Here is a 26482-nt window from a genome sequence, read left to right as displayed (position 1 = left end):
GAAAGCTTTAACTGTCTTCAATGGTAATCAAATGCCTCACTAAAAAAGCCTCGTGTGGAAGGAGGCATCAATGAAATAAAATTAAAATATAAACTGGCATTTACAAGACACTCAGGAGCCTCAAATCCCTTTAATGATACATGAGAAATGCTTTCCTCATATGACAAAAAAGTGACCAGTGAAGTGATGCACATAAACTATATTCTCACAGACAGGAAGACAAGTTCCTGTCTGACTTGAAACAAACAAGCGGCTTTCATTTTCCTTCCTCATTGAAATTTGCCCCTGATATTTCTCACAGCATAGGGAACACAGACTTCTCCAGTTCAAACCCATTTTGGAAAACTTGCTGCTGAGTGTAGCTCCTTTAGTAAAGCAGATCTGGGGCAACTGTGAGAAAAGAACTTCAGGGATCAGGTCTGGCAAATAGAAACACCATTTGAAAATAACTTGAACAGTTCTTCAAACAATGTATGCTGAGTAAAAGGCAAGTCTTACATTACCTCCCTAACCCAGTGCACAAAGCACGTGTCAGTGTACATTCAAAAAGAACTCTGAATTTACCACCTTGGAGGTCTGGTGGCTGCTCCTTGCATAACTACAGAAAGGCTCAAAGTTCAGGGCTTCAGCTGTGGCCATTCATCCTAGGCCAGAGGATCTGACTGCCAGTACCCTGAACACAAGCAAAGACAAAAACTGCCCTGCATCGCTCTGTGCTAATGCAAGTACCCCTCCCAACCCATGCACAAAGTGTACACACGTTCCAGATGACACTGACTGGGTGCTTTTCTGCTGGAATTGAAAAATCACTCCAGTGGGAAGGAAATAAAAAATAGAGTAGTGGATAGGAAGAGAAGCCTTTCAAGAGAAACTAAGTGTTTAAGGAAAACATGTATGTCCTTTCCTTTTAAGGAAAACATGTAAGTCCTTTTTCTACTGATGTTAGCTTAAATTATTTCTTAAACCACTCTGGATATTAAAGGATTGCAGTAAAACATACTCATAAGTCCCAGATGCTCTCTCTGTAACAGCCCTCTATAAGGAGCCTTCCTGGTCAAGTCATAGTAAAGCATGGAGTCAGAGCTGCCACAAGAAAAAAAAAGTCATTGCTTCTCTCACCTATCATACTGAATTCTAACCTCTTGTAGATTTCTGCCTGCCATAAAAATAAGGAGGATTTCAGATGGAAAGAGACTCTTGAACTATTGAAGTATCTCCAAAGGCCAATCAGCCCTCACTCACACTGTTAATCCCTTAGAGACTTGTGATATTCTCCTTTGTTCTTGATTCAAGTCTTGCCACAGAAGATGACATAGTTAAATTATGTTACTTGGGAATTATACCTTTAAATGCCATCTTAACCTAAGACGGTGGAAGGACCCTTAGGAAAAACACTAGGATGTATAAAAGGAGTAGGATAGACCAGCATGCAGTATAAAGATCCCAAAGTATCATAGCTGCAACATCTAACATACTAAAATGCCTACTAAAAGAAACATAGTATTTGGCACTGTGTATGCATGACAGGTAAAGACTCTTCCTCTAAACAGACTGTAGTAAAAAAATTTATCACAACCTCCATATTAAGAATAATTTTTTCTACAAATAAAAGTGAATGTTTCCACCTAGTTCAAGAAATACCCTCAGTAAAAATGTTCAAGCAGCTGTGAAAGTGGTGTCACTCAAATGTGGTTTTTTTTTTTCAATGCAGAAGATTAATTATATGTAGCATAAATAGAGGAGGTCCTGAAAATGGCTGTATGCCTGGATATAGCCTGAATAATGATGATTCATGAAGAGATGGTAAAATTCTTGTCCTTAAATTCTGTTTGTTGCCATAACTTGTTCAGTAACTACTTTTCAGGCCCTAGCAGCTGCAGAAATCTTCTTCTAAGAGCCTTGCATTCATACAGGCATTACAACACTGGCATACACTTTTTCTAAAGCAAGTAGGAGAAATTCCACTCTGTGAACTTTTCTGCTCTCATCTGAAGTTCTACACCTATCATACATTATATAAACATTACAGAACAACTCTACTGAACTAGCAAATCTCCCACAAACAAGTACTGTCACCAGCTGCCCTTCAAAATCAATAACACTTGACTGAATAGTTCAGGCACATGGATGCTTATAGTGAATCATAAATCAACAGCAGACCTTTCACTGAGTTAAGCTGAAGCTGAATGCATGTCCTATTTTTCATTATTTTGATACTTTCAAAAGTCATCAGTAAGACCTGAAGTCACCATCATCAAATAAATCTATCAAGTTTAAAATTCCATTTAAAACAGACCTGAAAATTTTGTTCTCAGAAAGCAATGAGACAGAACTACACAATCCCACTGTTAAAACCCAGTGAAATTCCCTATCTTTTTTCCTACTTCTCCTTTTATAGTCTCCTTAGACTAAGAAGCTTCACAATGGCTAAGCACTTCCCAAAGTACTTTGTTGCACGAAGCTCTGTCTCAGGGAGGATGATGAGTGAGTTGAGAGCTTATGGGTTAGGATTAAAGGACAAACTATTAAGGGTGACACTGATGTGGGTGATTGCTACAGGCTGCCTGAGGGGGAGGAGGAGGAAGGAGATGAGGTCTTATATAGACAGCTGAAAGTAGCCTCATAGTAGCAAGTCCTGGTTGTCATGGAGGAGGACTTCAACCACCTGGACATCTATGGAGGAACCACAAGTAAGGCATAAACAACCCAGGAGATTCTTGGAAAGCACTGACAATAACTTTCCGGCACTGGTGGTGAAGGAGCCTACTAGGAAAGGCGTGCTGCTGGACCTTACTAACAAACACAGAATGTATGGTTAGAGATGTGAAGGTTGGGAGCAGCCTTGGCTACAGTGACCGTGAGATCATTAGTGTCCTGTGAGGAAGAAGGAGGTCAATGAGTAGGATCACAACACTGGACTTCAGGAGAGCTAACTTTGGCCTCTTCAGGGACCTTCTTGAAGAATCCCAGGGGAACATGCCCTAGAGGGACAAGGGGTCCAAGACAGCTTGTCCAAGCAGTTCTGTGGAGAAGGACCTGGGGAAACAAGCAAGATGTCCATGAGCCAGCAGTGCGCCCTTATGGCCAAAAATGCTGATGGTATCCTGGGATGCATCAGGAAGAGTATTGGCAGCAGCCTGAGGGAGGTGATCCTGCCCCTCTACCCAGCCCTGGTGAGGCCACATCTGGAATGCTGTGTCCAACTCGGGGATCCCCAGTACAAGAGAGACATGGAGCTTCTGCAGCAGGTCCAGGGGACAGCAACAAGGATGATTATGGGATGAGGTCATCTCTCCTATGAGGACAGGCTGAGGGAGCTGAGCCTGTTTAGTTTCAGGCAGATGACTGAGAGGAGTCCTCATCAACATATATAATAAATATCTGAAGGGAGAGTGTCAAGAGGATGGACCGAGACCCTTCCCAGCAGTGTCAAGCAATAGGATGAGAGGCAATGGGCAGAAACTGATGTACACAGGAAGTTCCACCTGAGCATGAGGCAAAACTTCTTTACTGTAAGGCTGTGGCTAAGCACTGGACTATTCTGCCCAGAGGATTGTGAAGTCTCCCTCCCTGGAAATATTCAAAAGCCATCTGGAAACAAAGCTAACTAACATGCTGTAAGGACAAGCAAGGTTTGTGAACTAGATGACCTCCAGGGGTATCTTCCAACTTTACGCCTTCGATGTGATGATTTACTAATTTTTTGAGCTAAAGAATTGTTCAAGATATGTACTGAAGAATGATCTCCTGAATAACTGCATTCACATCCAAAGAACTCATTGAGAATATTTATAACCAAGTCAGATGGTCAGAAGCTTACAACACAAAAGTGAGGGTTTAACGTACAGAATATTAGATGAAAGTCCAACATATCTTCAAGAAGTTTTAAATATACCCTAAAAAAATTAGAAATAAACAGCTTGACTTAATTTGCTAAAAAACACTAAGGAAACACAGCCACTTTTCACATTCAAGTCATTTGTCTATATATATCCTAGGCTAGTAACCAACATACAGAAAAGCTTAACTCTTACTTTGTGGTCAAATGACTCAGTGAATTACATGTCTATCAAAAAAAACACCATCCTACTAGTTTCCTTCTTGGCAATCTTAGAAAAGACATCACAGGAACAATTTGTTATCCTGTATTTTTAGACTGTTGGAAACACACTGAGAACATTCAAATGAGGAGTTGGCTGTAAAAGGGCTGATCACTGATGAGGGCCAGGCTGGGCATCAGTCAGTGGGTAGTGAGCAACTGTACTGTGCATTATTTGTTTTTCTTGGGTTTTATTTCTCTCTTCTTTTTATTACTATTATCATTCCTATCATACTTCATTTACAATTTTGAACTGTTCTTGTCTCAACCCACAGGTTCTACCTTTTTCTGATTCTCTTCCCCAGTCCACCAGGGTGAAGTGGGAGAAAGTGAGTGAGCAGTTGCGTGGTACTTAGGGACTAAGCTACCACAGTGATGTAGTAGAGCAATTCTTGATAGGAGTGATTTGCACCAAAATAAAATTAATATAAAGCATTATAGTTTGTACAAGATACATTTCAACCCTCCAGGAAAGCAAATAACAAGGGTTTGGTGACTCTCCAAATAAATTCCTATAGGTTGGAGACTTTTTTTGTAATGGAGTAATCATTGATGACCACTGGAAAAATAAACAAAAGCTACATACACACTCTTCTAAAAGACCCTCTGAGAAGACAAAATAGACTAAATAATTAGAAACTAAAACTTCATTCTTTTGGAGGAAAAATTATGGGGCAGCAAACAAATCTTATAGACAAATGCATTCACATGAAATGCTGGAACATTTAAATAAGAAAGTACATATGTAAATAATAAAACTGTACATAGGTTTGAAATAACAGAAAATTCATCATGCCAAATTATTTACCAGACAGGGTAATAACATATAGTGCATTTATAAACTTTAGAGACAGCATTTCTAAACTGAAATAAAACATCTGATGTGATCTCAGACAATTGACTCACAGGAAACCAGAGAATGGCAGGCAATAGCACTAAGAAGAAGAGTCTGGAGATCAGAGTAGGACGATGAATTAAAATGAGTCAACAATATGTCATCAAAAGACAAAAGTCAGATTGGGCCATTATTAATATACATGTGCTATTGAAAACACATGAGGTAATTATTGTTTGCCTTTGCACTCACTGACTCTTGGCAGGAGTACTGCAGAAGCCACAACCCCACATGTAAGATACAAAACATTTTATGCTACCCATGCACAGTCACTGCACACTTTTGGGTGCCATACCTCAACAAGGGAAATCAGACAAAGTGTCACACAGAATTTACCTAAGTTTTGAAAAACAGGTATTTCACTTACATATACAACTGCTCTCAAAGTTATGTATTTCTGCAATTGATTTTACTTCACTTACACTATAGTTCTTTTTTTAAACAAATTGCTGATTAGGAGATTTATCTAGGAATTCACAACTAAGGCAAAATTCTGGCCAACTGAAGGCAATGAGACCTTTTACTTCAGTTAGGCTGTGATCATTAGGCTACAATCATTACTGTTAAGAAGAGGGAATGGATGGTAAGAGATTCAGAGAACATTTTCCTTGATTATTTTTCCATTCACGTCTTCAATTTAGAAGGTCTAACTCAATTATTAATAGGGAAAAAAAAAACCAAAACAAAACACTAGCAGTTTTCCAAAGTTGAGTGAGAAACTATTTAGAAGTAGTCATCACCAAATCTATTTCATGAAAAAAATTCAAAGCCCAAACCTTTCAAAAAATCTGTCCTTATGCAGAAGTAATTTAAAAGGAAGGCAACAGTTAAATATCCTGCTCCTTTACAGAACTAGCCAATAAATCAAAGATTGAATTTATACTGCTCCAGTGTTTAAACAAAGTCATAAGAATCATTTAACCTTACAGCATAAAACTCAGCTGATAATTTTTTTTCTGACTAACACCTAATAAAATTTATTCTTGTAGAATTGTAGAAAAGTTAAATACAGTCTACCCTCCTCACAAAGTTTCCTGTTACAAGGTTGCATGGTTTATGCATATGTTGTATTTCATTATTAAAAAAATTCCTCCATATAGCACCTTCTTTGTTGTAACACTCAAACATACTTTGCCTCTAGGCCAGTGCTATAATAAAAGTAAAATGAATTCAAGGCCATTTGCTGAGAAAAAGATAGGTTCAAGGTATTTTCACACTTTTCTACTTGTAACATTTTCATGTCAAAGCTGTATTTTCTTTTTTCCTTCCCTTTGCTATTGTTTTATTATCTGCCTTTACTGGTAGAGTATTCATGAAACAACTTCAAATAAATCTGAACTACTCCGGAAGCTGAAGTAAGGCATTAAGGTTTCAGATGAAAATGTACATTTCAAAGCCTGTGCTTACTAGGGGGATCCAATACTACATCATTTATCAATGCATTTGAAGAGTTATAGAAAACTGTGGTTAATTCACTTATTATTTAACTATTAGATAATGCAAGTGTGTGGAATCACACAAAGCAATAACACTGCTTTTGCAGTTCAAAACCATTATCTGTAAGGAAATGCTATTCAAAAATAATTCAGCAGTTATTAAAGCAAAGTTATTAAACTATGATTTTTGCTTATCACTAAATAAAATCAGTATTCCATTCAAGAGCAACTCAATAGATTGTGTCCCCCACTGGTGAGCTATCAATATGCTGGGTTTTTACTTCTTAAGAAGATGAAAAAGTCTTTAAAATTAAAAAAAAAAAAAACTTTTTTTTTTAATTAAAAAGAAAACTAGAAGCATTCAGAGTGTTTTATACACCCACCTTAATGTACCACTTACACCCTGAAGAACAACCACAGAACTCAATCCTCACCTGGGAAAGGGCGTCCTCCTCCTAGAGCATGTGATCATTCACACACTTCCTAAGCACTTCAGAGAGCAGCTCAGGAAACATGCACTTCATTCACCAGGCCTCAAAGTAGAGAACTTTAGTATTCACTCCTTACACACTGATGTTTGTTCATATATGAGCTACCATCCTGCTCAGCATTCAGTCTAATGCACAACTGACCACAGGAAATTTATGTGATAATCTGTAAAGCTGCCTTAGTTTCAAGTAACAGTGGCTTTGTTTTTACTTTAAAGCCCTCCTCTACTCTTCACATTACTTCAGCAGAAATTTATTGCATATACTTTCCTCAAACATAAGTCACATCTGACTCAAGGCAAACAAGGCAAAGAATGAAATTGTGGCTTGATCTGCAAACTTTTCCAAAGAAGTAATAAGGGCACTTTTCTTCCCCTATAAAAAGCATAATACCATCATTTCTTATAAGCAGGCTCTGCACCAGTAAATCTCTTTTTAAGAACAGTCAGGCACAAGAAGTACATTGACTGTTTCTCAAGATGTAGAAGGACTTAGGCTAACAGTATAAAGTGGCTAAGTCCTAAACCATCCAACAGAAAATGGTAAAGTAGGAGGTGGATTCATTTTCCAAACTGCTGTCTTCTTTCTCAGATTTCTCTACAGGCAGGAAAACATACCATGTCTAAATACCTTCAATATGGGCATAACAAAGTCAAGGCACAGGTCAGAGTCTATTCTGTATCTTGTAGGTACAAAATTAGGGTAACTTCAGCACTAATTATCTAAACATCATGTTAGGAAAAGATGATAAAAATTAATTAATAAGTAATATTAATTTATTTGCACTGAGTCAAAAATTAGTTTTGCTTAATGCCCATTCCCTGCAAATCTTTTACTGTGCCAATATGTAAATTCATGAGATTCTTAAGCAGGTAATAATTATCTCAACTAATCTCAGGGTGATTATGTATCTATAAGGAGTTTTAATATTTTTACAACAGTTTACTACTACTACTTCATACAACTAATGTCAGCAATGGTAAATTGATTAACCAAAATTTGACACAGGTAGAGCTGATCAAATTCATTATTTTAATTAAAATAACATAATTTTGGTGTAACCATAAAAAATAAAACATGGGAATGATACAAAATTATTACCAAATTATATCAATCACAAAATGTAACAATATTGGCTCAAAATCCAATCACTATCTAGCTACCAAAAAAACCCCTTCTCACTGTTTTTCAATTAACATTGTTTTAACTTTATTAAGACTAAACAATATATGGAATATTGCTTAATAAGACTTGACTATATCTAGATTAATACCAGATTTATGCCTTAGAAATTGAACTGGAGGAACACTGTATGATAAAGAAGAATAAGAAAATAAATTCTCAACTAAAACACTATATGCAGTTCACTTGCTTCACTCCATTCATACCTTTTAAAAATGGAAAAACATGCAACTTATTTATCAGAAGCTTTCAATCAGAAAAAAAAAATCCATCACTTAGGGTTTACAAGCCAAGTACAACAATTATTTATGGGGACAAACTTCTAGAAAAGCATGCTGTTATAGGGCAAGGGGTAAAGGTTTTAATAAAAAAAGGTTGGTTTAGATTAGACATACGGAAGAACTTTTTTAACAAGGAGGGTGGTCAAGCACTGAAACAGGTTTGTCCACCACTAGAGTGGTGGATGCACCATCCCTGGAAATATTCAGAATTAGACTGCACAGGTCTCAGAGCAACCTGATCTAGTAGATGATGTCAATGCCCATTGTAGGGACCCACTATGCCAGGTTGCTCAGGGGAAACCCAGCCATCCAACCCAGCCTTGAAAAATCCCAGGGATGGGACACCTCTCTTCTTTTAGTATAAAACCATTCCCATCTGTCCCATCGCTATTTGCCCTTGTAAAAAGTCACACTCCATTTTCTCTGTAAGCCCCTTTTAAATACTGTCAGGCCACAAGAAGCTCTCACAAGAGCCTTTCCTTCAGGCTGAAAAATCCCAGCTGTCTCAGCCTGTTTTTGGAGATGCTCCATCCCTCTGACTGTTGTTGTGGACCTCCTCTGGACCTGCCCCAACAGTTCCATGTCTTCTCTGTGATGAGGACTCCAGAACTGCAAGCAGCACTACAGGTGGGCTCTCGCAAGGGAGACAATCGCCTCCCTCACCCTGATGGTCACACAGCTTTTCATGCAGACCAGAATACAATTGGCCTTCCAGGCTGTGAGTGCAAACTGTTGCCTCACTTCCAGCATTCCATCCATGAGAACACCCAAGTTCTTCTCATAGGGCTGTTCTCAATGAGTTCATCTTCCCATCAGTCTTCATTCATCTGGGATTGCCCAGACACAGGTGCAGCACTTCAACCTGTTGAACTTTGTCAGGTTCCCATGGGCCCACTTCTCAAGCTTGTCCTGCTGCCTCTGGATGGCATCCCATCCTTCAGGTGTGTCAATCACACCACACAGCTCGGTGACATCTGCAAACTTGCTGAGGGTGCACTCAGTCCCACTGCCTAGATCATTGATGAAGACATTAAAGAGCACTGCTCCCAAGACAGAAACACCACTTGTCGCAGCCTCCACTTGGACATAGAGCCACTGACTACAACTCTCCTGCTGCATCCATCCAGCCAGTTCCTTATCCAACAAATAGCATATCCAGCAAATCCACATCTCTCCAGTCTGGAATTAAGGATGTCATGTGAGCCCATGTCAAACACCTTAGAGAAGCCTAGGTAGCTGATATCCATTCACTGTCCTTTGTCAACCATTGCAGTAACTCCATCCTAGAAAGCCACCAGATTGGTCAGATATGATTTGGCCTTCATGAAGCCATGCCTTAACACTGCTTCCAGGATGATCTGCTCCATAATTTTACCAGGCACAGAGGAGAGGCTCACTAGTCTGACGTTCCCCAGATCTTCCTTTCTACTCTAATTATAAATAGGAGAGGTGTTTCCCTTTTTCCAGTTACCAGGGCTTTGCCTGACTGCTATGATTTTTCAAATGGAGTGACTTTGCAACAGCCTCAGGCAGTTCCCTCAGGACCTTGGGATGCATGCCATCAGGCCCCACAGACTTGTGGCTATTCATCAAGTAGTCCCAAACCTGCAGGAGGAATTTGGCTCTCCCAACTCCCACTAGATGTTCAGACACTTGAGAGATGTGAGAAATCTCACTGCCAGTGAAGACTGAGACAAAAAACTCATTGAATACCTCACTCTTCTCCATATCTGTTGTTACCAGTTCTCCTTTGTCATTTATTGGTCTCCTTAACCTTTCTTTTCTGACATTGTATACTCACAGAATAGCTTCTTGTTATTTTTCACATCCCTCACTAAGTCCTGTTCTATCAGTGCTTTGACACTCTTGATCCCATCCCTACACATCTGAATAATATCCCTGTACTCTCCCCAGGTCACCTCCCTTCTGTTTCCACTGGCTGCACATTTCTTTCTTTCTTCTCAGTTTGAGGACTAGATCCTTGCTCATCCATGCCGGTGTCTGCCCTACCTTGATTGATTTCTCTCACACTGGGATGGAGAGGTTTGTGCTCCACATGATAGCTCTAGTCAGCTACTTTGTCCCTAAGGACAGATTCTCAGGCCATCTCATTCACCAACCGCTTAGATGTCTGGAACTTCACTCTTCCAAAGCTAGGGTCCTGACTTTGCTTCTTGCCAAGACCATGTTCCTTGAGATCACAAACCCAGCCAGGCTGGGGTTGCAACAGCCCAGGCTGCCTCCAAACTTAACCTCTCTAATGAGCTCATCATCTTAAACTATGAGCTTGAGCCAAATACCAGGTCATTGGTATTTGACTCATAAAGACTCAGAACACACTGCAGATGTGAAAACAGAAAATACTTTCCAAGATAATTTAAACTATCAGCAAACATCACTTCATATAATGACAGCTGAATTCTTAGCAGAGCAGTCTCTGGTGCTGTAATTGCATGATGCCATAATAGTACAACCTGACCTTATAAAACTTTTGTGATGAATGGGTTTATATAAAATAAAATTTTTGTAAAGCTGAGTACTCACCATAAGTAAGGGTAAAACATAAATCCTTAAGATATATTTATATATGTATATATATACCTTCATTTTCATAATAAAAAAAAAGACAGCTTAAGATAGAGTACCCTCAAGGTCTTTAAATTTTATATCTGAAGTAACCATGAAGTTTACAATCTGTTCATTACTTAAGGGCTGTGACATTTTGTGGCTAGGTTAAGAGTTCACTTAAATGAAAACCAGGGTTCAGCACTACTGACTCATGGTTTTATCATTAATCATCCTTTCTAAAATGACCCATATGCTAGAATTGAAGCACTGGATGACAAACTCAACTTATAGCTCTAAGACCATGAGGAAGAGTTCAGAAATATGAAAAGGAGATATGCATTCTAAACAACAAAGGCAGTGTCTTGAAGTTAAGTTCAACTTTTCAAAGTCTAGGCTAACAATACTAGCTAAAAAACTTTTATATTTAAGTTTTTAAATATAAAATCAATAGGTGATCTTTATATGCCCCTTCTTGATAGTTTCTTGTTTTCATTTTAGCACCAGTGTTCAGAGACAGCAAGGAACAAACATTTAGCAAAAGCAGCAAAGAAATGTAAATATCTGCATTATAATCCTTTGCCACAGATTTAAAAGTTCCAAGTCACAACAAACTCTGCCTACACTATGCTTGACTTCCACATTTTCATCTTTGTAGGTGTTTTCCATTTACTATTTTTAAACATTTCCATTAGCCCTGTTGAGAATTCTAGCTAAACTTATAAGGGATTCATAGTTATTTCTCACAGCCCTGAGCCTGTAACAGTTCTGCTGAAAGTAAAAATCAATTTCATCTCACCTTTTTGGTAACGTTCTACAACCACCAGAATACAGTGTTTCGATCAATAACACTCTTAGCTATAGAGGTTTTCAGAAAGTGCTTTTGTGCTTCCTACACCTCACTAAGTGTTGCAGTAAATACACCTGTAGAATCAGTTCGAGAATACATGCAGTTTTAGAAATGCTGAGTGGTAAGTGTTGTAAGAGGACCATCTAGTGGTGACAACCACAATTCACACTCTGCTATTTTTAACAAAAATGTACAGTTAATCTATGCAAGCCACTAGACAACTTCTCAGTCTTTGGATTTTTTATTCTACAGCTTTAATAGTTTATTTAAGTTAGATTTCAGCTTTCTATGATGAGAATAAATGAGTTTGTTGTTTCTTCATCAGTTCCTGTTATGAGAACATCTGTCTCAATTCTTCCACATATGAAAGTTGCACATAGATCAAATCATTAATCTGAAGACACCAGCAAGAATGAAATTTAGAAATAAGGCTACAAAATAAGTTTCTTTACTTTACATCACTCTCCACAGAGAAACAACTAATAGATTTTTTCTTAATACAAGAGTCAAAAAAATGAACAGTTGAGAAGTGACAGTCGCACGTTTTATATTTTACATCTCCATCAGATTTCAGCCAAAGAGATGTGCTGTCAAATAGACCAAAATATTACAAGGGTCTAAGCTTGCTACAACCTAGCAGGGACAGAACAACAAAAATCTACACTAAGGAAAGCTGAATGAGAATACAATATACATCTAGCAGTGTTTGTTTCTGTATTTCGAACATGGGAAACAACTCCAGAGACATTAAAATCATTGAATCATAGAATAGTTTGGGTTGAAAGAGTTCTTTAAAGGTCATCTAGCCAAATCTCCTCCACAATGAGGAGGGACATCATCTAGGTCAGGTTGCTCAGAACCCCATCCAATCTGACCTTAAGTGTTTTACCACCTTCACTGTAAAAGATCTTCCTCCTTATATCTAATCTAAATTATCCCCCTTGCAGGATGAAGCCTTTGTCCTCAGCTTTCCTTTAGCTCTCTTTAAGTATGTAAAGACCACATTGAGGTCTCCCTGAATTCTTCTTCTTCTCCAGGCTCAACAACACCAACTGTCTCAGCCTGTCTTTGTAGCAGACAGCTCTCTGACCATCTTCATGGCCCTTCTATGGACCTGCCCCAACAGTTCCATGTCTTCTCTGTGATGAGGACTCCAGAACTGCAAGCAGCACTACAGGTGGGCTCTCGCAAGGGAGACAATCGCCTCCCTCACCCTGATGGTCACACAGCTTTTCATGCAGACCAGAATACAATTGGCCTTCCAGGCTGTGAGTGCAAACTGTTGCCTCACTTCCAGCATTCCATCCATGAGAACACCCAAGTTCTTCTCATAGGGCTGTTCTCAATGAGTTCATCTTCCCATCAGTCTTCATTCATCTGGGATTGCCCAGACACAGGTGCAGCACTTCAACCTGTTGAACTTTGTCAGGTTCCCATGGGCCCACTTCTCAAGCTTGTCCTGCTGCCTCTGGATGGCATCCCATCCTTCAGGTGTGTCAATCACACCACACAGCTCGGTGTCATCTGCAAACTTGCTGAGGGTGCACTCAGTCCCATTGCCTAGATCATTGATGAAGACATTAAAGAGCACTGGTCCTACTACAGATGGCCAAGGAGCACCACTTTTCATTCTATAGGATGGTGAAGGGTCTGGAGAGGAAGCCTTATAAGGAGCAACTGAGGTCACTTGATTTGTTCAGCCTAGAGAAGAGGGAATCGAGAGGAGATATCAATGCGGTCTTCAACGTCCTCCTGAGGGGAAGTAGAGGATCAGGTACTGATCTTTCACTTTTGTGACCAGTGACAGGATTTGAGGAAATGACAAAAATGTAAGTCAGGTGAGGGGTGAGGTTTAGGTTGGATACCAGGAAACAAGTTTTTGACACAGAGAGTGGTTGAGCAGGCTCCCAAGCGAAATGGTCACACCACCAAGCCGGTCTGAGTTCAAGAAGCACATGGTGTGATGCTTGGGATGTCCTGCACAGCATCATGGGTTGGAGTGGATGATTCTGATGGGTCCCTTCAAAGTCGGGATTTTCTGAGATTATATGATACTCTAGATGCAACCACACAACTAATTCATCATCTAGTGAACAGCCTACCCATCAAAACCATCTCTCCCCAATTCAAAGAGATGGATGTTGTGGGAGAGTGTGTCAGTGGCTTTACAGAAGTCTAGACAGATGACATTCATAATCCTTACCTTATCCACTGATGTATTCACTCCATGGCTCTCTACCAGTAGGCCACTAGTTGATCTGCCAGGACTTGCCCTTAGTGAAGCCATGCTGACTGTCTAGAGTCACATCCCTGTTCTCCATGTGCCTCAGCACAGCTTCTAGGAAGTTCTGTTCCATGACATTTCCAGGCACAGAGGTGAGGCTGACAGGACACTACTTCTGGGGGGCAGGGGTCCTTTCCAGCCCTTTCAAAATGCATTCAGTGTTTCCCTTTTTCCAGTAACCCTGGCATTCACCCACTGCCATGACTTTTCTAGAATCATGGAGTGTAGATTGGCAACTCCATCAGACAATTCTGTCAGGACTCTGGGATGCCTCTCAGTTAAGTCCCATAGACTTTGGCTTTGTGACCACCTGAGGAACCTATCTTTCCTCACAGTGGGTGAGACTTTGTTCCCCCACTAGCCCCCAGAAGACAGATTACAAGTGAAGACTGAGGCAAAACAGTTGATGAGTTCCTCAGCCTTCCACCCATCCACTTTTACCAGTTTGCCAATGTTGCTTTCTTTGACCTTCCTTTGGCTAATGTACCTGTAGAAACCCTTCTTGTTGCTCTTTGCACCCCTCACCAAGTTCATCTCCAGCTGTACCTTGGCTTTTCTGACCACATCCCTACTCAACCAGACAGCATCCCTATATTCTTCCAAGGTCACTTCTCCCTGTCTCCACTAGCTATGCATTTCCTTCTTGCCCTTTACTTTGACCAGCAAGTCTCAACTCAGATATGTCTATCTCTTGCCTTCCTTTCCCCACACCTTCCTTTCCCCACACCTGGAGATCCTGAGCTCTTGCACTGTATGGAAGGCATCCTTGAAGATCTGCCATTTTCTGAGTCCTTGTCCCCTGTTCACAAGGGGTCCGACTAACTCCTTGAAGAGTGAGAAGTTTGCCTGCCTAAAGTTCACGGTTCTGACTTTACTTTTCACCTCTTCCATACCTCTCAGGACTGCAAACCCAATCTTTTTTTTCTTTTGTCAGTGTTACATCCTATGGCTGAGTAGAATGCACTGTTTTACCACTGAAGGTATAGGATTAAGACCTCCACAAAAAGAAAAAAAAGCATAACCTTCAGGAAGAGAAATCTGAGCAAGACTGAGCAACTTCATAGATCAAGTTCTCTGTGTAAACTCCTACAGCATTCTTTGCTTACTCAGATGAAAAATCATGATGTTCCTGGGGGACTGACATTCACCCTCCTCCCCAGCACTCCCACGGCATGCTTTCCCTGCACGCATGCTTTCCTCCTTCTGTTCAACTGCCATTCTCCTGCATCTGCTTCAGTAGCTCTGTGAACATGATCTGTGAGGGTCTCTTTCACCCTCACATTGTTTCAAACGTGCTTGAGTATAGCAGTAAGACACATATTAGTCACAATAGTAACAGATGGCAAGAAATGCAAAACCTCTCCCTGTATTTTCTTATTCTACTTCCAGACTGTGGTGCAGAAGGCAGACTGTTAGCAAAGCAAGCTCATTGCTGCAGGCCTATAGCACCACCATGAATTAACCTCCACTGAAGGCAAGAGACACTGTTAGTAGATGCCTGAAAAGAATTCCAGAGAAACCTGTGGAAGGCTGATGGTAAAGAAAAAATATGTTTATTTATTTACAGACTCTCAGTGGCACACCAGACTATCTACCAAACACAGATACACATTGATAGCATGGCAGGCTAGACCAGGACAGGGATTTGTTTACTAAAACTAACAGCACTTGCTTTCCTTTCTGGTTCACTCTGGCTCGTTTTGTGAGATGGAAATAAAACCACAATACTGTCCTTCATAAGCCTCAAGGACAAAACAAGATATAAAAGATGATGCTTTAAAAAAAAACCTAAAATAGATTCACTGCAAAAGGCTTGAGGCAAGATTAAAAGCATTTCCTTAATAAGAAATCTAATCAGATAGTCCAGGAAAGCCACATAAAAAGAACATACAGACCAGGATATCTGCAAAAAAAAAATTCCTTCATTTCCCAAAAATAACTATCCCCAGTGTCCATTTTGACAATTTCTCTGATGCTTCAACATATGCCTTACTAGCCTCCTATCAGGTGACTGAACATTCACTATAATTTTCCTAGATTTTGGTCTTAAACAGAAAGCATGTTGATCTTACAATATGAATATGTATTATTCATTACATAACATAAACCTCTGCCTTCTTTGTTTCTTTATGACTTGAGATCATTCTTTGTCCAACAGCAATAAACACACATATGTGAACTGGAACATGGTGAAGAAAAAAGGAAAAGGTAATTAGTACAACATGCTAACACAGAAAACTCAGAGAAGTTTACAGAACTTACCAGAGTTCCTTCTGCTGCTCTTGCTGCTTTGTCAGGATTGGCCCTCATTTTGACCATCCTAGGTCAAGTGTTTGGCTTGCTGAGTAGGTTCTAGGATAAACATTACCTCCTATCTCTCTAGCTTGCAAAGACACCTTCTACATCAGATTATTTGCTTCCACCACAGCTCCTGAGACAGGTCTGGCATCAAGATTGAGCTGGTGGTCAGACTTCTACTTAGACCTCCATGGTAAACAAACATGCATGTAAAAATCCAGATAATTTCTTCTGCAGAACTGCATGGTGGTACATGTTTACTTGTTTTATTCTTTCTGAACTCTTCCAGACACTCACACCACTTAGTTTATTATCCCCTATACATTTGTTACTGCAACTCCACTGTAGAATGTCAGAGAACATTATTCCCTCTTCTGAGATTTAGGAACCTCTGTATTGTCTTTCTGTTTTTAAGATGAACTTGCCTATACCATATACACTCACTTCTCAAGATACTCATAGCCCTTACACCTTCTCACCCACATGAGGTGACCATTTTCCCCAAGGTAGCTGTAAGAAATTACTAGCTGAAAATCCCTTGAATCAGTAAGGATTTTGGTCAGCCCAGGGACAAGCCTGAGTTTGAGTTAAGGCATTGTAGCATTATTACTGGAAGGTTATTACAGACAGAACTGAGGGACTGTCTACATACATTTGCCATATTGATGAAGGAGACTTTCTGCCTCAGAAAGTGACTTATCACTCTCCCAACAGGTTAGTGACACTACTTTTGTTGATGACTGCCATCTCCCAAATATTTTTAGGTAATCTCTACCTCTGAAGAGAAGGAGATGTTATGCAAAGCCAACCTCAATGCTTCCAAATCAGAACACAAAAACAAGTTCACAAGTCCACAAGTTCAAAAAATACTGATATCTATTAAACTCATTCAAATCTGCAAATACACCATAAATATTACTGTCTACTGTTCTGTTTTCCCAATCTAAGTTTAAGTAGTTTTTTTAGAAGTCTGCATAACTTCTGCATATCTTTCAAGACACTTGATACCTCAGGTTCAGCAAAAGAAGATGTGAACTTTTTAACTTGCTCAGGATAAGCAAGCCCAGAAAAGTAAAACAGAATCCAAGCACAGAAGAAAACAATTATTTTTAGACATTGAAGTACTTTACAAGGGTAGACCCAGGAATTTTGTCACATTTTTTAAAAGCAGTATTATCCTTGTAAACTCATATCCAGTTCAAAATGTGAGAAAACAACTATTCTTCATTTCATATTCTTCACTCATTTCAACCTGAGTTATTTTCAAGGCGCATCAGATAAAAAGTACCACGATGAATAGAAAGATGTTTTTCTCTAGACAACAGCATCATGTTGCCTTTCAAAATTCAGTTCAACAACTAATTATAAAGAATATACAAGGAGCTTACCTTTTACACCACCAAATGGGCCATAAGTCATATTACAAGCAGTTCTCTGAAGATTGTGCTCATACATCAGTTTAATCTGATACTGGTTCCCATGCTCCACATTCCCCTGAGTTCCTGCAAAAAAACAAAGGGTAAATATTTATTAATTTGATACATGCACTGTGGAAGAAGTAAAGGAGTATCAGTGTAAACAATGTGAAGGAAATGTCACTTCATTTCTAGTGACTTTTGAGATATGTAGGCTCACACTGCTGCTTTCTGAAAAAGAAAATATCACCAAGATATAAAATTCCAAAAGTCAGAACCAGAAATAAAGTCTCATTATACTATACATGGTATAAAGACCTCACAAAAGGCTGAGATTTTATTACTTAAATGTATTTTTCATGTTGGGCACACCTCTAAGATCAGGAAAAAGTCTTTGATTCCCCCTGCTCCAAGGGGCATTCTTATGATTCTCTAGCTATTTGGTAAATGTACTATATCCAACAACCAGCTTCAGTAGCAATAGTTTTTGTCTCAAATTAAGCTGTAGCTGGTCTTTAGCTCCAATTTGACAAAGCTGTATTTAGGGCACACTCATCACTTGCCTTTACTTTGCCTGAAAATTGAATGGAGTGATCAGCAATGCAAAGATAGAAGACAAACATATGGTAACAAAAATAATTTTGTGAAATATGTCACATTCTCTGAAAAGGTCTGCATGAATTTTAACTTCAAGGAACTAACAGAAAATAAAAGTCTTTCTAAAGAAACTGAAGTTCCTCTTTTGAGAATCAAGTTTTTCCTGGACCCCATGAAGAAAGTAAAGTTCATTACATAAAATAATACTTAAGGACTAATATTAGCAAAGGAAAAAAAGTAAACAAAATCCTTTGAGAACAGTCACATCAGTTGGGAAAAAGGTGTTTTGCACTAAATCCTGCCACAGCTTTAATTATACATATATTATTCCAACAACAACTTAAGCAACATTCTATGAAAGATTTGTAGCTTATGCTAACCTTTTAGGCAATTTCTCCAAACAAATCAAACACAGTTTTGACCTCTAAAGCAGGCCCACATTAGGGAAAAGACTGGAATAGACATGAGGGGAAAAGCCCTGCTGGATAGTAACTAAATAATCATCAACACTTCAGGGTAAACAAGTTAGAAAGTAGTCAGCCTGTGTATATTGACTGCAATATAATATCAAGGCCACACTTCAGTCAGCCCTGAAGGATGCTTTCACTTGTCCAAAGAAGCAGCATAGTGATTTTAATTATGAATAACAAATATGGTAGCATGTATAAAGCAAGTAAAGATTCCATTATATGAAAGTGTCATTTGCCTTAAAAGCATAAAGAAGTAATGATAGTTATTTCTCAAAGGAGCTTGTTTGAGAGTACCAATTCAGATGACAGAAATTACCACTAAAGCATGAATGCTTACAGATTAGAATGAAAAGCCTGTTAAAAGATAGCAGAATTTTACCTTTATTATTACTTAACTGCATAAGCCATGTAGACCAAACAGCAAATTATAACTACTAAAGACTTCTAGATTTAGTATTGTAGGCTCTTAAGGCAAATTTTAAAATAAATTGTTTTAATAAAAATTGTACTGGTAGGCTATAATCCTAAGGCATAAACACTATTGCAGCAAAGAGAAAGCACAAAAACTGCAGCACATCTCCAAGAATCCCTCCTCAGCAAAGACCAATTTCACAGGTGTCTCCAGATAGGCAAAGAGAGAACATTTTTGTAACCTGACTACAAGGCTGTAAATAGGAAACAAGCTGCTCCTACAAGAAAACCATGCTCTTGTAATGAAAGGAATCACAGAGCGTGTCCCTGCATGGAGAAAATGAACAACAGCCATGCTGTCTATTGAATTTTGAAGATGGGTGTACCATTAATAGAAATCTGTGCTTTGCTCTGAGCATGCAGAAATAAAAAAAATCGAAGTACAGGATATGTATTTCATTACTAGGCTCTTCACATACAGAGAGAACACATCATATAGAATTTCCAGCCAAAGGCAGTAGAAGAAAGAGGATTTAAGACAAAACACAGTGGTTTCACCGTCTTACCAGTATTAACCTTCTGTCTTCTCATGGGCTACCTTACCAATATTCTGGCTTTCTAAAAAATCATCTGGACTTCTGAGTTCAGAAAGAATCATAATTGTTCCTTTTTAAAGAGCTAAGTAGGTTGGCATTATCAAACCATCTGTTCATTAGCATGTTGAACAGTAACACCAATTCAAAAAAACATAATGAGAACTAGTGCTCACAATCACTGCTAACCACAGACCATCACACACATCTCAGCATCTCAGGCATCGAGCAGATCAGCAAACCTCTGCTAAACATAATTACTAATATCTCCTCTTCATAGGTGGGCTTGAGTGAAAGAACACAACTGCAGATCTTCAGTGATGATGAGCAAACACTGTATATACCAAGTTTAACATTAACCTAATCCAAACTTTAGATCACTTAAAATCAGTGGAAAGCTTGGATCTGTAAACTAACCTGAAACAGCATACACACAGAGTTTTCGGCAATGCAACACAGCCAGATGAAGTCCTTCAGTACCACTGTAAAGAAGGGTATAAAAAACACTATTTTTAGATAAATTCAAATAGAATTCATAAAGGATAAGATTCAAGTAATACATGGAAATTGCTCTCATGTGTAGGCCAGATACAAAGGTTTGGGTGTAAGATACCAACGTAAAAACTCAGAAGTACTGATCTTCCTAAATTCATGCTGAAGTGTTTGGAGTTAATTTCAAAATTAAAATTAATCCTTTAAGAACATATTTTGAGATTCAAATATGAAGAGCAACCGAACTATTTTCCCAGTTTAGTTTGAAACTCATTTGAAATAAGGTACTGTTAATCCTTCATGGAGGGACAATATGCAGATCATCCCCCCAAACAAGCATTATTCAGCAATATCAGACACTACTTTTTTTTAAATCTACTTTTGTACTAGCTGCATGGAACCTTCAAACCTTCATATTCCTCTTCTTCCAAACACAAATAGTATTTCTAGCAAAGTACTTGAAATGTTTTAGCTCATTTCACAGAGTAAGACATTATCATTCCTGCAAAGGGTCACTCCGTGAGTACTTGACTCTTTGATCTCAGAGCACGAATCTTCTCCATGGTTAGGTTTTACTTTCCTTTTTAAAATAAAGTTCTTGCTACAGTATTAGAAATTCATTTCAAAATTAAAATGAGACCTTCAAGAACCAATTTCTAAAATAAAGTTCTCTTAAGTAGATTCTCTTACAGCCAATTAACTGTAAGGTGTTTCCCTTAGAGTCACAGTATCTCTCCTCTACCTGGCCACTTGTTTCCACTAAATTCAGTGGAATTAAAGATCTTCTATCCTCTATCAAACAGGAAACAATTGATCAGTATTACATCCTAGACCATAACAAGTTAGTCAAGTATTCTTAACACCTTAAAAGATAACTTTAAATGTTAAATTTTTCCTGTTCTACATACTTCTAAAAATTGTGTAACTCTCTGGGAGATTATCCTTTATATATACACTTTAAGTAAAAATTCTCTCATATGAAGATGATTGAAGAAGCAGATCAAATGCATATTATAGGAGTCATAGATGTGATTAATAGTTTCCATCTAGAAACTGAAAACTCTCCAAAACAAAGGAAGAAAATCACATCTAATATTTAAATAAACAGCACCACAGCCTGCCATTTACTTACGAAACAAACTTTCCCACTTCCACCTGCAATATTGGTTCTCGCAGCTGCACCTCCAAGAGCAAGTCTTCAGGTTGTACTTCATCTCCAGGTTTCACAGGATGTGGATTAAAGATTCTGAGATATCCATTATAACTGCCCACAATAACTTTATCTACAAAGGAACAAACAAAACCAACACATAGGATACTACATAATACAATAGCATGCACATGTGTAATTCAATTTGCTGCAGAGTGCGTCAAATAATACCCTAAATAAAAAGACAGAACACTGACAAGATTCAATTAATGTTCATTATGCTCTGTCTCCTAGTTAACTTTAGCAATTACATTTGCAATTTCCAAATTTAATACATGAATATCTGTCAGCACCAGTGATGGCAGCAATAAAGTGTTTATGGGTAAGAATCAGGGAAAAGCCAATGAGGCAGATGTCATGGTTGGAGTCTGTTACAGACCACCCAACAAGGACAAAGAGGCAACAAAATATTCTACAAGCAGCTTGCAGAAGTCTCACAATCACCAGCCCTTGCTCTCGTGGAGGACTTCAAGTTACCAGATGTCTGCTGAGAATATAACACAGCAGAGAGGAACTGTCTAGGAGATTTCTGGAGTGCATGAAAGATAATTGCCTTACACAACTGCTGAAGGAGCCAGCTAGGGAAGGTGCCCCACTGGATTTGCTGTTTGTGAACAGAGAAGGATTTATAGGTGATGTGATGGTTGGAGGCTGTAGTGAGCACAGCGATGACAAAATTTTATTTTCAGTTCTTAGAGAAGGAAGGCGGAGGAACAGCAGACCTGCTGTCATGGACTTCCTGAGGGCAGATTTTCACCCATTTAGGAGAGTGGTGGACAGAGACCCTTGGAAGGCAGTCCTGAAGGGCAAAGCGGCCAGGAAGACTGAACATTTTTAACAAAGGAAGTCTTAAAAAGTACAGGACCAGGCCATCCCCATGTGCCAAAAGACAAGTTTGCAGGGAAGAACACCATCCTGGCTGTACAAGCTTTGGCTGGAACTCAGGAAAAAGAGAAAATATGACCTTTGGAAGAAGGGGCAGCTGAATCAGGGGGGCTGAATTATAAGGTTTTGCAGGAAGAAAATTACAAGGGCCAAAATCCAACTAGAACTTAATCTAGCTACTGCTATAAAATGTTTCTATCAATATATCAGCAATCAAAGAACGGCCAAGGAGAATCTCTATTTTTTATTGGCTATAGGGGGAAATATGTGACGAAGGATGAGGAAAAGGCTGAGGTACTTAGTACTGCCTTTGCCTAAGTCTTCAACATAGCAACAGTAGTTCTCTGGGTACCCAGCCCCTGAGCTGGAAGACGGACAGGGAGCCGAATGAGGCCCCCCATAATGCAAGGAGATGTGATCAGCATTCTGCTCCATCACTTAGACACAAACACAAGTCTGTGGGGCCCACCCAGGAACACTGAGTGTGGACGTGCTCACCAAGCCACTCTCCATCATTTATCATCAGTAATACCAGGGAGCTCCCAGATGACTGGAAGCTAGCAAATGTCATGCCCATCTACACAAAGGGTCAGAAGGGGGATCCAGGGAACTACAGGCCAGTCAGCCTGACCTCAGTACCAAGGAAAGCCATGGAGTATGTCATCTTTAGTGCCATCACACAGCTTGATGGGACAACCAGGAGATCAAACCCAGCCAGAAGGGGTTTATAATGTGCAGGTTCTGTTTGACCAACCTGATCTCCTTCTTGGACAAAGTGACCATCTTAATGGAAAAGGGACAGATTGTGGATGTTGTTTACCTCAACTTTAGTAAACCTTTGACAGCACTTCCCACAGCATTCTCCTGGAGAAACTGGATAGTCACAACTTAGATAGGTATATTGCCTACTGGACAGAAAAAAGGCTGGGTGGCTGAGCCTAGAGAGTGGTGGTGAACTGAGTTACATGCAGCTGGTGCCCAGTCACGGGTGACATTCCCCAGGGCTCAGTACTGGGGCCAGTCCTGGTTTTTACCTTTATCCACAGCCTGGAGGAGGGGATCAAGTGCACCCTCAGGAGGTTGCTGATGACACCAGGCTGGGTGGGAGGGTTATCTGCTGGAGGGTAGGATGGCTCCATGGCAGAATCTGGACAGGCTGGAACAATGGGTTGAGGCCAATTGTATGAAGTACCACAAGGCCAAGTGTCAGTCATTCTGTTCAGTCACAACAACCTCACACAACACAACAGGTGTGGGGAAGAGTGGCTGGAAAGCTACCCTACAGAAAAGTACCCAGGGTGATGGTTGACAGCAGCTGAGCATGAACCAGCATGTGCCCAGGCAGCCAAGAAGGCCAATGGCATCCTGGCTCCTACCAGAAAGTGCGTGGCCAGAAAAGTATTGCCCCTCTGTATTCAGCACTGGTGAGGCTGCACCTCAAATACTGCATTCAGTTTGGGGCCCCTCACTACAGGAAAGCCATGGAAGTGGTGGAGCATGGCCAGAGAAGGGCAGCAAAGCCAGTGCAGGGCTTAGAGGTGAACCAGGGGCTGTAAAACTTAGATGGAATATTAAATTTTACCAAAAGGGTTGTGAGGCACTGGAAGAGACTGCCAAGGGAAGTGGCTGAATCAGCACCCCTGCTGGTATTTAAAAGATGTGCAGACATGGTGCTCAAGGACATGGTTTAGTAATGAACACAGAGGTTTGCTGCACTCAATGATCTTAAAGGTCTTTTCTGACCTAAATGACTCTAATGAATTTCTAGTGAAAAAGGTTGTACACCAAATCAATAACGGCTCAACTTTATTCAAATTATCCTGAAAAGGGAGAACCTTACATTAAAATAGTTTTAGAAGAGTATGGCAGCAAGGAAGTCAACCTCAAGCACCTCTACCAGGCAAAAACAAAGTTCCAAGGTGAGCATGACATCACAGAGACACCAAGAATTTATTCATTTTTAAAAATACACACACAAAACCTCTCCCTGACAGAAAGATTATTTCACATTATTAATGACTACACAGAAACATAAGGTTTACTCAAGCACAGTCACTAACTTCAATTGTCACTTATTTTCCAGATAAAAAGGGTTGTTTATTGGTTTTTCTAAATTTTTAACTTCTTAGCTCTCACCTGTCTTTTTTCTCCCCCCAGGTTTTTAGAAGTCCCAATGTGTTTGCTCCTGTGACTAACTGAAAGTTCTTTATTTTAAAAATATCTACCATTGAGGGAATAAGACATGAGAGAAGTTACTAGAGAACACAAGCAAGAATTAACATATTTAGCAGCATACAAATATAAAAAGACAGAGAGCACTGAATTTGTCTTCTTAAGCCTACAAGGACACAATAAAGACAGCAGACCTAAAACTAACTAGCCAACTAACCTGGCTAACAAGTTTTCAGCATGCATTGATCAAAGCAAACCTACAGCTGTGTGGCTTAAAAGCCAGCAATTTTAAGTCTGAATTTACCTTGTCCACTGCCACTATTATCAACATCAGCAACACACAGACAGCCTTGGTCAAATTCTTCCTTTTCTCCAAGTATGGTGGACCACCAGTCTCTCGCTTTAAACAAGGACATTCTTCTTTACTGAAAAAGAAACAAACCATTGTTAAAGTTTATATTAATACATGCAATTGTTTATACAAAAAACTTTTTCTTTGTAAGTAACAGGTTTCCTTAAGTATATTACACCTCTCAATTTCACATTGCATTAGTGTGAGCTAAATAAATGTTAATTTCAGGTGTCTGGAGTTTCTGGTTATACAGTTCTGAAAACAACCTCAGGAATATTACAGTCAGTGAATTAGATGTGATGGACACTGGCTAGTTATATAAAGAAAATGCAACACAGTAACAGACTTTCAAAAACTGTAAAATGCTAAATGCCTTCTGTTACAAGAACTAAGTAATAAAAAGTTTTTAAAGTCGCAGAACTGAGTTCTTTCACCAAGGAGTACCAACAAAAAAAAAAAAAAAGAAAAAAGAAAAAAAAATTCTGATGCAAGTCTTCTGCAAGAGAAATTATTTTTAGACAAGTAAAAGGAGACATAAACAGACGACATCAAAACTTCCACCGCATAATCGCCTTGAAGATGCTCCAGTGACACGACTAAAGAACTCGGTCATACAGGGCACAAATCAGCTTTTCTGCTCCCTACCTGATGTTATTTTAAGAAGGGGGGAGGGAAGGAGCGAGGAGACTAATCCCTTAGCGGGCAGCTCGACAATAACATTATCCTAGCTCAAAACTCACGGCTCCATGCCTATGGACCCGGACACAGCCGATCCCACAGCCCGCACAGGAGGCGAGGGGCGGCCGGGCACCGGCAGCTCCAGCGGGACGAAGGGAAAAATACGGGATTCGGAACAAACGCAGACTGATTCGGAACAAACGCAGCCTGCAAGCCCGCGCCTTGTCTCTTTCAAGGAAACCAAGTCCAACAAACAAAACCACGTATTTTCCACTTTTTTCACTGTCGCTATGCCCGCTAGGCAACCTGCTGCCGCCGGGTGCGGGCTGGCACAGCACAGCTCTCCACACACACCCCCTGCTGCCCTCCCTCACAGAGTCCCTGAGCAGCACACACAGCACCCACACCGAGCCTGGGACACGGACACGGACACACACACAGATACAGACACACATCCCCGTGCAGCCGGAGAAAAGAGACGGAGCCCGGCGGGGGCTTACTTGGGCGGGAGGCGACAGCTCCCTGGCACGGCGCAGTCCGAGCCGCCCCGGGGCGGCAGCCCCGCTTCCTCACAGGAGCTCCTCGCTCAGTGGCGGCCCGAGGCGAGGCACAGAGCAGCAGGGCTACAGGCGCATTCCCACCACTGCCGCCATCTCCAGCATCCTCCACTCCCCACCGCCGGCACCAACCGCTCACCACCCCACGCCCCGCCCAGGGGAGAGCTTGGGAAATGTAGTTTGGGAAGCGGCGCCATGGGCCGTTGGGCTCTCTCACTTTGTCCTGTACTTGGGGGGAAGAGCAAAGAAGAGAAACATTTATTTTGTATTTT

At 40.0% G+C, this 26482-nt stretch overlaps 1 protein-coding gene across 4 annotated transcripts in view; it reads right to left on the bottom strand.

Moving 5' to 3' along the window:
- Positions 1-26331, bottom strand: part of BBS9 (Bardet-Biedl syndrome 9) — a 285201-nt gene extending 258870 nt beyond the window's left edge. For all 4 annotated transcript variants that reach the window (XM_064704873.1, XM_064704875.1, XM_064704877.1 and 1 more), the window contains exons 1-5: positions 26154-26331; positions 24928-25048; positions 21489-21639; positions 20282-20346; positions 17767-17880 (exon numbers count right to left, since the gene is read on the bottom strand). In XM_064704873.1, the coding sequence (XP_064560943.1) occupies positions 17767-17880; positions 20282-20346; positions 21489-21639; positions 24928-25039 (442 nt within the window). In that variant the 5' untranslated portion in view covers positions 25040-25048; positions 26154-26331. The remainder of the gene's footprint in view (positions 1-17766; positions 17881-20281; positions 20347-21488; positions 21640-24927; positions 25049-26153) is intronic.
- Positions 26332-26482: the final 151 nt, after the last annotated feature.

Source organism: Zonotrichia leucophrys, chromosome 2 (assembly GCF_028769735.1).
Source record: "Zonotrichia leucophrys gambelii isolate GWCS_2022_RI chromosome 2, RI_Zleu_2.0, whole genome shotgun sequence".
NCBI lineage: Eukaryota > Metazoa > Chordata > Aves > Passeriformes > Passerellidae > Zonotrichia > Zonotrichia leucophrys.
This window is presented reverse-complemented; position numbering and strand designations above follow the sequence as displayed.